A 16247-nucleotide genomic window follows, 5' to 3' on the forward strand; every position below is an offset into this window, starting at 1 on the left:
TTATACGGCCCTGAAACTGTTTGGCCCTAAGTGACTGGGTGTAAAGCTTTACTGTAATTATACGGCCCTGAAACTGTTTGGCCCTAAGTGACTGGGTGTAAAGCTTTACTGTAATTATACGGCCCTGAAACTGTTTGGCCCTAAGTGACTGGGTGTAAAGCTCTACTGTAATTATACGGCCCTGAAACTGTTTGGCCCTAAGTGACTGGGTGTAAAGCTTTACTGTAATTATACGGCCCTGAAACTGTTTGGCCCTAAGTGACTGGGTGTAAAGCTTTACTGTAATTATACGGCCCTGAAACTGTTTGGCCCTAAGTGACTGGGTGTAAAGCTTTACTGTAATTATACGGCCCTGAAACTGTTTGGCCCTAAGTGACTGGGTGTAAAGCATTACTGTAATTATACGGCCCTGAAACTGTTTGGCCCTAAGTGACTGGGTGTAAAGCATTACTGTAATTATACGGCCCTGAAACTGTTTGGCCCTAAGTGACTGGGTGTAAAGCCTTTACTGTAATTATACGGCCCTGAAACTGTTTGGCCCTAAGTGACTGGGTGTAAAGCTCTACTGTAATTATACGGCCCTGAAACTGTTTGGCCCTAAGTGACTGGGTGTAAAGCTTTACTGTAATTATACGGCCCTGAAACTGTTTGGCCCTAAGTGACTGGGTGTAAAGCTTTACTGTAATTATACGGCCCTGAAACTGTTTGGCCCTAAGTGACTGGGTGTAAAGTTTTACTGTAATTATACGGCCCTGAAACTGTTTGGCCCTAAGTGACTGGGTGTAAACCTTTACTGTAATTATACGGCCCTGAAACTGTTTGGCCCTAAGTGACTGGGTGTAAAGCTTTACTGTAATTATACGGCCCTGAAACTGTTTGGCCCTAAGTGACTGGGTGTAAAGCTTTACTGTAATTATACGGCCCTGAAACTGTTTGGCCCTAAGTGACTGGGTGTAAAAATTTACTGTAATTATACGGCCCTGAAACTGTTTGGCCCTAAGTGACTGGGTGTAAACCTTTACTGTAATTATACGGCCCTGAAACTGTTTGGCCCTAAGTGACTGGGTGTAAACCTTTACTGTAATTATACGGCCCTGAAACTGTTTGGCCCTAAGTGACTGGGTGTAAACCTTTACTGTAATTATACGGCCCTGAAACTGTTTGGCCCTAAGTGACTGGGTGTAAAGCATTACTGTAATTATACGGCCCTGAAACTGTTTGGCCCTAAGTGACTGGGTGTCAAGCTTTACTGTAATTATACGGCCCTGAAACTGTTTGGCCCTAAGTGACTGGGTGTAAAGCTTTACTGTAATTATACGGCCCTGAAACTCTTCCAGACAAACAGATGAGCAGACAGATGTAACCCCAAGAAATTCAGTCGTTTCTGTCTATTACGCTATAAATAGACACAATTTTTCTGAACCGAATTTACGCGATAATTGAATCAGCAGATGATTAACTTTCAATCAAACTAAAATTAAATTAATTACATTGTTTTCGGCCAGCTTTTTTAAGTTAGTGTATATTTATATATAAGAACAGTTAAAATGGAATGATGAATATTTTTGTTTTGCAAGAGTGTAAAATAGCTACCGTCTGACGGCTCGGTCATTCTTTATCAGCCAGTCGACGAGTTTGTTTCCCACAATACATTTATGGTAAGTACGGAGACGAATTCTGTGACTCTGCATCTCCACGCCTTTGTCCAGGTCAGCAATATGTTTCCATAGCTCACGCAGCTGGATCGAGTCCTGAGGTGTCAATAATAACCAGACATTCTTACATAGATTCAACTTAAAAGTAAATAACAAAAACAAAAACAAAAACGAAACAAAAACAAAAACAAAAACAAAACAAAACAAAAACAAAAAGAAAGAAGAAAACAAGAAAAAAAACAATGTCCACACCACTTTAATTGTGTTAATGATAATGAAATTAAAAAAAATAAATAAACTAACATATTAATCAATTTAGACCTTAAAGTCAATAACATTTTGGCAAATAGAACCATTGTACACACAGAAAAATTCATGAATAGAATGTAATTGAAAATCTGAATTTAAATATTAGTACCATATTTTAGAATGAGTTATCCAAAATGTCTTCAAAAATTTCTTAGATTTTTCAGATTTCCAGTTTAATCTTAAAATTTATTTTTTGATGCTGAGGTAAGAACTATCACCGCATTTTTCCTGTTTTGATATTTACTTTTAAAATTACACTCAAAATACTAGATTCAAATCGTCAACTGTTAATTATCTAAAATCAATTTTTCACCATGATTGTTGTTTTGAATGCAGCTGTTGAACGACTCGTTATCTGTTTTGGCACGCCTCTTTAAATCCCAGTCCACAACAAGATTTAATGGTCATTTAATTACCTCTAAAAACTTCCTGTCTATGTACAGGTTTTCAAAATTTTGGTAGTCCGTCTGGGGTGTGAGGTCAAACGGAGCCATCTGATCCAAACTGGTCGTGCTACTAGTCATAGAAAGGCGACTCCTGGTGGAAAGAAATCGGGGACTAAATTAATTTATCTAGCGTCTGGGGGAACGAAATTGGGGACATTACTGTATGTACATAATTTAACTTTTGGGGGAAAGAAATCGGGGACAATATTACTGAAACGTAACTTCTGGAGGAAGAAAATGGGACAACATTACCAAAACGTTACTTCTGGGGGGGATGAAATTGAGACAACATTACCGAAACATTACTTCTGGAGGAAGAAATTGTGACAACATTACCGAAATGTTACTTCTGGAGGATGAAATTGAGACAACATTACCCAAACGTTAATTCTGGGGGGAAGAAATTGTGACAACATTTCCGAAACATTACTTCTGGGGGGGAAGAAATTGAGACAACATTACAGAAACGTTACTTCTGGAGGAAGAAATTGTGACAACATTACCGAAATGTTACTTCTGGAGGAAGAAATTGAGACAACATTTCCAAAACGTTACTTCTGGGGGGAAGAAATTGAGACAACATTACCGAAATGTTACTTCTGGAGGAAGAAATAGAGACAACATTACCGAAACATTACTTCTGGAGGATGAAATTGTGACAACATTACCGAAACGTTAATTCTGGGGGGAAGAAATTTGGACAACATTACCGAAAAGTTACTTCTGGGGGGAAGAAATTGAGACAACATTATCGAAATGTTACTTCTGGAGGAAGAAATAGAGACAACATTACCGAAACGTTACTTCTGGAGGAAAGAAATCGGGGACAAACTTGAGAGCTGATCAATGGCCATCTTTCTCTTAACCTGTTTGTCCTATATTTGTATATGTATCAAACATTAAGGGGCATCTAAACAGCAAATCCAGCCAAAACAGTTGATATTTTACAAGGCTATACATCCCTACTAGGATGCAATTTAATAGAAGTAACTTGATAAAATTTTGATATGTATCATGTCAAACTTTGGGCCTTGCTGTTGACATTCAATTTGTTCAGTAGTTCGTAAATTTCAACAAAACATGGGAAAAATGCATGTTTCAGGGGGACATAATTAACTCATTCGTATCTCATTTATTGTGCAAAACAGTCATGTCGTTTTGCTCACAAGGGTCTAAAGCACAAACTAGGAGCATTGGTTTGACTAGATTGGACTTTATGATATGTATTAACACTGATTTTATTTAGACCTTGAAATGCAAATGGCGGTTGTGAATAAGATCAGACAATTATGGCATATAAGAAGGTATTTCAAACGCCAAAAATGCTCATATTAGATACTATTAGAGAACTCTAGACATGGCAGGAAGACTGTTTTTAGGAAAAAATGTTCATCCGTTGAGTTTGGGGTAAAAGACATATATTTCTGAAAAAGGCCCAAAACTCACCAGTTTGACAATTTGTCTTAAAATGGTCATTCTTACTATAATCAGATGTCTTAAATGTATGATATAGGAGCATTTTTAATGGCTGAAATGCCTCCCTTTATGCCATATTTGTGTAATATCATCGACAGCCGCCATTTGCATTTCAAGGTCAAAACTAAATATGTGTTTATACCTATATAAAGTCAAATCCGGTCAAACAAATGCTCCTACCCTGTGTTATAGACACCTGTGAGCATAACAGCTGGGCTATTTTTCAGGTTTGGTTATTTTTGTGGCTTAGAATTATTCCATGCTACAACTTACCACAAAGTAACTCTATAGAAGAAATTGTTAGCATCTACATCAAATTAGTTGTGATTTTAAGACACTACATGTCCAAACAAACATTTTGGTATATTACATGACTATTTTTGTGCAACTTTTAAGCTATTTATTCGTGTTTGAAATTCAACATTATTCTGCTATATAGATGACCCTTAAGGTTTTGTGTCTGAATGCAGTACATTATCACTATGTATACACAAATCATACCTGTGCCTGTTGACAGACCCTTGCTTCATGCTAGAGCCCCAGATACTGTTTGCCCCGACTGGACCCCCAGAATCGGAGTACTCCATTGACAGACGAAGGTCCTCCCGCTCGACCCTCAAATCACCAGTTGATGGCTCATTCTGCAGAGCACTCATGGCCACCTTCCCACAATACGTACAGACTCGTATACCACCTGTAATATAATATTCCACATTATTATATGATTGGTATGTAACACCATCTCTCATTGGTCCTAATGAGATCACATGACATCAATTATTTCCTTGGAAATACCTCACGACATCACCGAGAAGGCAATATGTTTTGTCAGGCCCGTGGAATTTTATATCGAGTCTTGCTAAAAATAGAAATTATGTCATCTGTGCTGAGATATATATTTTTAGCAGTTAGAGGTCAATATAATGTTCCACGAACCTTTCAAACTTTATAATGACATCCCAGTGATGTGATAAGGAACTTTCTATTTTTTTTTTTTTTTGCTTTTAGATTAATATAAATCATCAAATCAATTAAAGGAAGAATTTAGTTTTAAATAACCCATGGTTTACGGACCTGCCCTAAACTTCTGACTCGGGAAATATTCTCCAGGGCAAGTCCATCAAACCATGGATTGCCCTCGACCAAATTCTGAATTTCTTTATCGGTAATATTTAAGCATTGAACTGTTACCAAATGGTAGTATACAGTCGATAACGGGCGACATGAAATATTTATCTGTCACCCAAATTGTATTCATATCGACTGTATACTACCATTTGGTAACAGTTCAATGCTTATATTTACATTCATAAAGATTTTTTTATTTACTATAGGTAATGACGCGTTTAAATTTCCCGCTTATCCTATCACTGACGTCATCAAGCTCAAATACCGGAACAGCCGAAATTTCCGGAAGGAATAATATAGTCCCTCATGACGTTATTTATAGTAAACACATATAATGGTTTTTGCACAAATTTGGCTTTATTTTATATTTCAAATACGTTTGTAGGTATTGTCTAATTGTTCACAATTGCATAATTTCTGTTTGTTTAAAATCAAAACCGTTTTTCTGCGCAATGATATACGGTTTACATTTAGAAGTGATGCGGCGTTGAATGGGCATTGCACAGGACAGACTCAGTTCCTCGGAAACACTTATGTTTCTATCGACTGGATTTACGTTATTTTCAGAAGAATATCAGCTCTCTAATTCTTAATGAAAGACGTCTTGACAGTAGGTGAAAACGATTCCAAAGGTATTTCGTTCGAAACAGATTCAAGTCTAACCGGTCACATCAGTGTTGCTAACTTAGCAGACGATTTTCAACTTCACAGGGGCTCGCTGTTGTAAGGTACCAGTAGGCAGCAGGCTTTGACATTGATCAGTGAATAACCACAAAACTAAAATCCAGAATACATTCACAACCGGAAACTATGTCAATACTCCCGATTTTTTTTTATGAATGTTTGACTTTTAATGTTGTCGTGTCTTCCATTTCTGAAAGTTCGGAAACGAGCCCCTGTGAGTTTGACGACATTGACAATATTGATAATTTCGTAAAGGTCAAGAATGACGCTTTAAGTAATTTCGTGTTGACTACATGATTTTTAATTATAAAATTATACTCTCATAGCTTGTGATGTTGCTTTGTTTTTGGTTGTGGCTCCTGTAAAAAAATGCTAGCATTCGAAAGCCCTCTAGGCCGAAAGTAACTGGAGGCCATTGTTTAACCTACAGCACATGAAGCTGTATTCCTACTCTGACCGAATCACTGTAAATTGTAGTATACAGTCTCATGAATACAATTTGGTTTACTAACGACATATAGACAAATGCAACACAGAATGTAAATATATACATATATCAACAGATACCACAATATATACCACAGATATCAACACGGATACCACAATATATACCACAGATATCAACACAGATACCACAATATATACCACAGATATCAACATGGATACCACAATATATACCACAGATATCAACACGGATACCACAATATATACCACAGATATCAACATGGATACCACAATATATACCACAGATATCAACACGAATACCACAATATATACCACAGATATCAACACAGATATCACAATATAAACCACAGATATCAACACGGATACCACAATATATACCACAGATATCAACATAGATATCACAATATAAACCACAGATATCAACATAGATATCACAATATATACCACAATATATACCACAATATATACCACAGATATCAACATGGATACCACAATATATACCACAGATATCAACACAGATACCACAATATATACCACAGATATCAACATGGATACCACAATATATACCACAGATATCAACACGAATACCACAATATATACCACAGATATCAACACAGATACCACAATATATATCACAGATATCAACACAGATATCACAATATAAACAACAGATATCAACATGGATACCACAACATATATCAACACAGATATCAACATGGATACAACAATAGATACCACAATATATACCACAGATATCAACACGGATATCACAATATATACCACAGATATCAACATGGATACCACAATATATACCAAAGATATCAACACGGATACCACAATATATACCACAGATATCAACACGGATATCACAATATATATCACAGATATCAACACAGATACCACAATATATACCACAGATATCAACATGGATACCACAATATATACCACATATATCAACACGTATATCGCAATATATACCACAGATATCAACACGGATACCACAATATATACCATAGATATCAACACGGAAACCACAATATATACCACAGATATCAACATGGATACCACAATATATACAACAGATACCACAATATATACCACAGATATCAACACGGAAACCACAATATATACCATAGATATCAACATGGATACCACAATATATACCACAGATATCAACATAGATATCACAATATATACCACAGATATCAACACAGATACCACAATATATACCACAATATATACCACAGATATCAACATGGATACCACAATATATACCACAGATATCAACACAGATATCACAATATATACCACAGATATCAACATGGATACCACAATATATACCACAGATATCAACATAGATACCACAATATATACCACAGATATCAACATGGATACCACAATATATACCACAGATATCAACACAGATACCACAATATATACCACAGATATCAACACAGATACCACAATATATACCACAGATATCAACATGGATATCACAATATATACCACAGATATCAACAGATACCACAATATATACCACAGATATCAACATGGATACCACAATATATACTACAGATATCAACATGTACCACAATATATACTACAGATATCAACATGGATACCACAATATATACTACAGATATCAACATGGATACCACAATATATACAAACAGATATCAACATGGATATCACAATATATACCACAGATATCAACATGGATACCACAATATATACCACAGATATCAACATAGATACCAATATATTTACCACAGATATCAACACGGATACCACAATATATACCAGATATCAACATGGATACCACAATATATACCACAGATATCAACAGATACCACAATATATACCACAGATATCAACATGAATTAGGGAGTTATAATTACAAACATAAGATCTTGGGAGTTATAATTACAAACATAAGATCCAGGGAGTTATAATTACAAACATAAGATCTAGGGAGTTATAATTACAAACATAAGATCTAGTGAGTTATAATTACAAACATAAGATCTTGGGAGTTATAATTACAAACATAAGTTGAGATCTAGGGAGTTATAATTACAAACATAAAATCTTGGGAGTTATAATTACAAACATAAGTTGGGATCTAGGGAGTTATAATTACAAACATAAGTAGAGATCTATGGAGTTATAATTACAAACATAAGATCCAGGGAGTTATAATTACAAACATAAGATCCAGGGAGTTATAATTACAAACATAAGATCTAGGGAGTTATAATTACAAACATAAGATCTAGGGAGTTATAATTACAAACATAAGATCTAGGGAGTTATAATTACAAACATAAGATCCAGGGAGTTATGATTACAAACATAAGATCTTGGGAGGTATGATTACAAACATAAGATCTAGGGAGTTATAATTACAAACATAAGATCTAGGGAGTTATAATTACAAACATAAGATCTTGGGAGGTATGATTACAAACATAAGATCTAGGGCGTTATAATTACAAACATAAGATCTAGGGAGTTATAATTACAAACATAAGATCTAGGGAGTTATAATTACAAACATCAGATCTAGGGAGTTATAATTGCAAACATAAGATCTTGGGAGGTATGATTACAAACATAAGATCTAGGGAGTTATAATTACAAACATAAGATCTAGGGAGCTATAATTACAAACATAAGATCTTGGGAGTTATAATTACAAACATAAGATCCAGGGAGTTATAATTACAAACATAAAATCTAGGGAGTTATAATTACAAACATAAGATCTAGGGAGTTATAATTACAAACATAAGATCTAGGGAGTTATAATTACAAACATAAGATCTAGGGAGTTATAATTACAAACATAAGATCTAGTGAGTTATAATTACAAACATAAGATCTAGGGAGTTATAATTACAAACATAAGATCTAGGGAGTTATAATTACAAACATAAGATCTAGGGAGTTATAATTACAAACATAAGATCTAGTGAGTTATAATTACAAACATAAGATCCAGGGAGTTATAATTACAAACATAAGATCTAGGGAGTTATAATAACAAACGTAAGATCTAGGGAGTTATAATTACAAACAAAAGATCTAGGGAGTTATAATAACAAACGTAAGATCTAGGGAGTTATAATTACAAACAAAAGATCTAGGGAGTTATAATTACAAACATAGGTTGGGATCTAGGGAGTTATAATTACAAACATAAGTTGAGATCTAGGGAGTTATAATTACAAACATAAGATCTAGGGAGTTATAATTACAAACATATGATCTAGGGAGTTATAATTACAAACATAAGATCTTGGGAGTTATAATTACAAACATAAGATCTAGGGAGTTATAATTACAAACATAAGATCTAGGGCGTTATAATTACAAACATAAGATCTAGGGAGTTATAATTACAAACATAAGATCTAGGGAGTTATAATTACAAACATAAGATCTAGGGAGTTATAATTACAAACATAAGATCTAGAGAGTTATAATTACAAACATAAGATCTAGGGAGTTATAATTACAAACATAAGATCTAGAGAGTTATAATTACAAACATAAGATCTAGGGAGTTATAATTACAAACAAGATCTAGGGAGTTATAATAACAAACGTAAGATCTAGGGAGTTATAATTACAAACATAAGATCTTGGGAGTTATAATTACAAACATAAGATCCAGGGAGTTATAATTACAAACATAAGATCTAGGAAGTTATAATAACAAACGTAAGTTGAGATCTAGGGAGTTTTAATTACAAACATAAGATCTAGTGAGTTATAATTACAAACATAAGATCTAGGGAGTTATAATTACAAACATCAGATCTAGGGAGTTATAATTACAAACATAAGATCTAGGGAGTTATAATTACAAACATAAGATCTAGGGAGTTATAATAACAAACATAAGATCTAGGGAGTTATAATAACAAACGTAAGTTGAGATCTAGGGAGTTATAATTACAAACATAAGATCTAGGGAGTTATAATAACAAACATAAGATCTAGGGAGTTATAATAACAAACGTAAGTTGAGATCTAGGGAGTTATAATAACAAACGTAAGTTGAGATCTAGGGAGTTATAATTACAAACATTAGATCTAGGGAGTTATAATTACAAACATAAGATCTAGGGAGTTATGATTACAAACATAAGATCTAGGGAGTTATAATTACAAACATAAGATCTAGGGAGTTATAATAACAAACGTAAGTTGAGATCTAGGGAGTTATAATTACAAACATAAGATCTAGGGCGTTATAATTACAAACATAAAATCTAGGGAGTTATAATTACAAACATAAGATCTAGGGAGTTATAATTACAAACATAAGATCTAGGGCGTTATAATTACAAACATAAAATCTAGGGAGTTATAATTACAAACGTAAGATCTAGGGAGTTATAATAACAAACGTAAGTTGAGATCTAGGGAGTTATAATTACAAACAAAAGATCTAGGGAGTTATAATTACAAACATAGGTTGGGATCTAGGGAGTTATAATTACAAACATAAGTTGAGATCTAGGGAGTTATAATTACAAACATAAGATCTAGGGAGTTATAATTACAAACATATGATCTAGGGAGTTATAATTACAAATATAAGATCTAGGGAGTTATAATTACAAACATAAGAACTAGGGAGTTATAATTACAAACATAAGATCTAGGGAGTTATAATTACAAACAAAAGATCTAGGGAGTTATAATTACAAACATAGGTTGGGATCTAGGGAGTTATAATTACAAACATAAGTTGAGATCTAGGGAGTTATAATTACAAACATAAGATCTAGGGAGTTATAATTACAAACATATGATCTAGGGAGTTATGATTACAAACATAAGTTGGGATCTAGGGAGTTATAATTACAAACATAAGATCTAGGGAGTTATAATTACAAACATAGGTTGGGATCTAGGTAGTTATAATTACAAACATAGGTTGGGATCTAGGGAGTTATAATTACAAACATAAGATCTAGGGAGTTATAATTACAAACATAAGATCTAGGGAGTTATAATTACAAACATAAGATCTAGGGAGTTATTATTACAAACATAAGATCTAGAGAGTTATAATTACAAACATAAGATCTAGGGAGTTATAATTACAAACATAAGATCTAGAGAGTTATAATTACAAACATAAGATCTAGGGAGTTATAATTACAAACAAGATCTAGGGAGTTATAATAACAAACGTAAGATCTAGGGAGTTATAATTACAAACATAAGATCTAGGGAGTTATAATTACAAACATAAGATCCAGGGAGTTATAATTACAAACATAAGATCTAGGGAGTTATAATAACAAACGTAAGTTGAGATCTAGGGAGTTATAATTACAAACATAAGATCTAGTGAGTTATAATTACAAACATAAGATCTAGGGAGTTATAATTACAAACATCAGATCTAGGGAGTTATAATTACAAACATAAGATCTAGGGAGTTATAATTACAAACATAAGATCTAGGGAGTTATAATTACAAACATAAGATCTAGGGAGTTATAATAACAAACGTAAGATCTAGGGAGTTATAATTACAAACATAAGATCTAGGGAGTTATAATAACAAACGTAAGTTGAGATCTAGGGAGTTATAATTACAAACATAAGATCTAGGGAGTTATAATAACAAATGTAAGTTGAGATCTAGGGAGTTATAATTACAAACATTAGATCTAGGGAGTTATAATTACAAACATAAGATCTAGGGAGTTATGATTACAAACATAAGATCTAGGGAGTTATAATTACAAACATAAGATCTAGGGAGTTATAATAACAAACGTAAGTTGAGATCTAGGGAGTTATAATTACAAACATAAGATCTAGGGCGTTATAATTACAAACATAAAATCTAGGGAGTTATAATTACAAACATAAGATCTAGGGAGTTATAATTACAAACATAAGATCTAGGGCGTTATAATTACAAACATAAAATCTAGGGAGTTATAATTACAAACGTAAGATCTAGGGAGTTATAATAACAAACGTAAGTTGAGATCTAGGGAGTTATAATTACAAACATAAGATCTAGGGCGTTATAATTACAAACATAAGATCTAGGGAGTTATAATTACAAATATAAGATCTAGGGAGTTATAATTACAAACATAAGATCTAGGGAGTTATAATTACAAACATAAGATCTAGGGAGTTATAATTACAAACAAAAGATCTAGGGAGTTATAATTACAAACATAGGTTGGGATCTAGGGAGTTATAATTACAAACATAAGTTGAGATCTAGGGAGTTATAATTACAAATATAAGATCTAGGGAGTTATAATAACAAACATATGATCTAGGGAGTTATGATTACAAACATAATTTGGGATCTAGGGAGTTATAATTACAAACATAAGATCTAGGGAGTTATAATTACAAACATAGGTTGGGATCTAGGTAGTTATAATTACAAACATAGGTTGGGATCTAGGGAGTTATAATTACAAACATAAGATCTAGGGAGTTATAATTACAAACATAAGCTCTAGGGAGTTATAATTACAAACATAAGATCTAGGGAGTTATAATAACAAACGTAAGTTGAGATCTAGGGAGTTATAATTACAAACATAAGATCTAGGGAGTTATAATTACAAACATAAGTTGGGATCTAGGGAGTTCATTCCAACCTTTGTAACCTATGATCTTCCCAGGAAGTTCTTGGTTGCAGCATTTACTACAGAAGATCTGGCCACAGATACGACAGTGATGTCGCCTTCGGAATGTAGTAAACTTGTCACCGCAGTCATAACACTCCTTACAACTACTGTCTGGCATCCAGAACTGCTTGAAGTCACTATCACGGTACGCCTGTGGTGTCTGTGGTAGAGAAAAAAAACAGAAGTCACTACTAACCGTGGGTCGACACTCCAAGATTTGCTTTATCTACTAACTGTGGGTCGACACTCCAAGATTTACTCTATCTACTAACCGTGGGTCGATGCTCCAAGATTTGCCCTATCTACTAACCATGGGTCGATGCTCTAAGATTTGCTCTATCTACTAACCGTGGGTCGACGCTCCAAGATTTACTCTATCTACTAACCGTGAGTTGACGCTCTAAGATTTGCTCTATCTACTAACCGTGGGTCGACGTTCTAAGATTTACTCTATCTACTAACCGTGAGTCGACACTCCAAGATTTGCTCTATCTACTAACCGTGAGTTGACGCTCTAAGATTTGCTCTATCTACTAACCGTGGGTCGACGCTCTAAGATTTACTCTATCTACTAACCATGGGTCGACACTCCAAGATTTGCTCTATCTACTAACCGTGGGTCGACGCTCTAAGATTTGCTCTATCTACTAACCGTGGGTCAACACTCCAAGATTTGCTCTTTCTACTAACCGTGGATCAACGCTCTAAGATTTTCTCTATCTACTAACCGTTGGTCGACGCTCTAAGATTTACTCTATCTACTAACCGTGGGTCGACGCTCTAAGATTTGCTCTATCTACTAACCGTGGGTCGACGCTCCAAGATTTACTCTATCTACTAACCGTGAGTCGATGCTCTAAGATTTACTCTATCTACTAACCCTGGGTCGACGCTCTAAGATTTACTCTATCTACTAACCGTGGGTCGACGCTCTAAGATTTACTCTATCTACTAACTGTGGGTCGACGCTCCAAGATTTGCTCTATCTACTAACCCTGGGTCGACGCTCTAAGATTTACTCTATCTACTAACCGTGGGTCGACGCTCTAAGATTTACTCTATCTACTAACCGTGGGTCGACGCTCTAAGATTTGCTCTATCTACTAACCCTGGGTCGACGCTCCAAGATTTGCTCTATCTACTAACCGTGGGTCGACACTCTAAGATTTACTCTATCTACTAACCGTGAGTTGACGCTCTAAGATTTGCTCTATCTACTAACCGTGGGTCGACACTCTAAGATTTACTCTATCTAATAACCGTGGGTCGACGCTCTAAGATTTGCTCTATCTACTAACCGTGGGTTAACGCTCTTAGATTTGCTCTATCTACTAACCGTGGGTCGACGCTCCAAGATTTACTCTATCTACTAACCGTGGGTCGACGCTCTAAGATTTACTCTATCTACTAACCGTGGGTCGATGCTCTAAGATTTGCTCTATCTACTAACCGTGGGTCGACGCTCTAAGATTTACTCTATCTACTAACCGTGGGTCGACGCTCCAAGATTTACTCTATCTACTAACCGTGAGTTGACGCTCTAAGATTTGCTCTATCTACTAACCGTGGGTCGACGTTCTAAGATTTACTCTATCTACTAACCGTGAGTCGACACTCCAAGATTTGCTCTATCTACTAACCGTGAGTTGACGCTCTAAGATTTGCTCTATCTACTAACCGTGGGTCGACGCTCTAAGATTTACTCTATCTACTAACCGTGAGTCGACACTCCAAGATTTGCTCTATCTACTAACCATGGGTCGACACTCCAAGATTTGCTCTATCTACTAACCGTGGGTCGACGCTCTAAGATTTGCTCTATCTACTAACCGTGGGTCAACACTCCAAGATTTGCTCTTTCTACTAACCGTGGATCAACGCTCTAAGATTTTCTCTATCTACTAACCGTTGGTCGACGCTCTAAGATTTACTCTATCTACTAACCGTGGGTCGACGCTCTAAGATTTGCTCTATCTACTAACCGTGGGTCGACACTCCAAGATTTACTCTATCTACTAACCGTGAGTCGATGCTCTAAGATTTACTCTATCTACTAACCGTGGGTCGACGCTCTAAGATTTACTCTATCTACTAACCGTGGGTCGACGCTCTAAGATTTACTCTATCTACTAACTGTGGGTCGACGCTCCAAGATTTGCTCTATCTACTAACCCTGGGTCGACGCTCTAAGATTTACTCTATCTACTAACCGTGGGTAGACGCTCTAAGATTTACTCTATCTACTAACCGTGGGTCGACGCTCCAAGATTTGCTCTATCTACTAACCGTGGGTCGACGCTCTAAGATTTGCTCTATCTACTAACCGTGGGTCAACGCTCTTAGATTTGCTCTATCTACTAACCGTGGGTCGACGCTCTAAGATCGACTCTATCTACTAACCGTGAGTTGACGCTCTAAGATTTGCTCTATCTACTAACCGTGGGTCGACACTCTAAGATTTACTCTATCTACTAACCGTGGGTCGACGCTCTAAGATTTGCTCTATCTACTAACCGTGGGTCAACGCTCTTAGATTTGCTCTATCTACTAACCGTGGGTCGACGCTCCAAGATTTACTCTATCTACTAACCGTGGGTCGACGCTCTAAGATTTACTCTATCTACTAACCGTGGGTCGACGCTCCAAGATGTTACTGAGTCGGTTGAGAACACTAGACAGCGTCCTGTCAGCATCGCCATGTTGGTGCTCCACCTCAGTTACTGCCACACTCAAACTGTCATTGGGTACTTCTGTTACTACTGATAGGGGAACAATAGAAACATTCAACAAAGGAATAATCAAACGTCAGATAAAAGGTGATTTTTTTCATTATTGTTACATACATGGACTTCCGAAATATCAAATTGTGTATTGTTTGGGTAAATAAAAAATGCCAGTCAGTAACAAATATTTTGAATGAATACCTTAAAAATATATATATTTTTTTTTTTTAAATGGTAGTTTTTTAACTGTAACACAAGTACTGAACACACATAACTGGTATAGGCTTGTTTATTATGGCTTAAACAATGATTTAGTCCTCAAGATCCCCCCCCCCCCCATGCAAATATTGTATAACATGAAATTATAAAAGTGGGCAACATGCATAAAAACGTTAGTTTGTACATTCAACTGACCATACCTTGGTCCCAAAACATTATCAGTAATCCAATCATGGCTACGGTAAATATCTCCTCAATTCTACCTAAGTTCTCTGAACCATTTCTGGGCAATCATTATCAACTATAGCTACAGCTATACTCACCGCCAGTCACCTCAGGGTGGACCGTCCCCAGAGTGACAGACAGCTATACTCACCGCCAGTCACCTCAGGGTGGACCGTCCTCGGAGTGACAGACAGCTATACTCACCACCAGTGACCTCAGGGTGGACCGTCC

The 16247-nt window shown here is 35.6% G+C and overlaps 1 protein-coding gene across 1 annotated transcript in view; it reads right to left on the minus strand.

The window, feature by feature from the left end:
• LOC117316957 (1-phosphatidylinositol 3-phosphate 5-kinase-like) overlaps window positions 1-16247 on the minus strand; it is a 122310-nt gene that overhangs the window by 103461 nt on the left and 2602 nt on the right. The window contains exons 4-8 of the mRNA XM_033871735.1: window positions 15478-15608; window positions 12820-13009; window positions 4388-4580; window positions 2381-2501; window positions 1594-1751 (exon numbers count right to left, since the gene is read on the minus strand). Of these exons, the coding sequence (XP_033727626.1) occupies window positions 1594-1751; window positions 2381-2501; window positions 4388-4580; window positions 12820-13009; window positions 15478-15608 (793 nt within the window). The remainder of the gene's footprint in view (window positions 1-1593; window positions 1752-2380; window positions 2502-4387; window positions 4581-12819; window positions 13010-15477; window positions 15609-16247) is intronic.

Source organism: Pecten maximus, chromosome 18 (assembly GCF_902652985.1).
Source record: "Pecten maximus chromosome 18, xPecMax1.1, whole genome shotgun sequence".
NCBI lineage: Eukaryota > Metazoa > Mollusca > Bivalvia > Pectinida > Pectinidae > Pecten > Pecten maximus.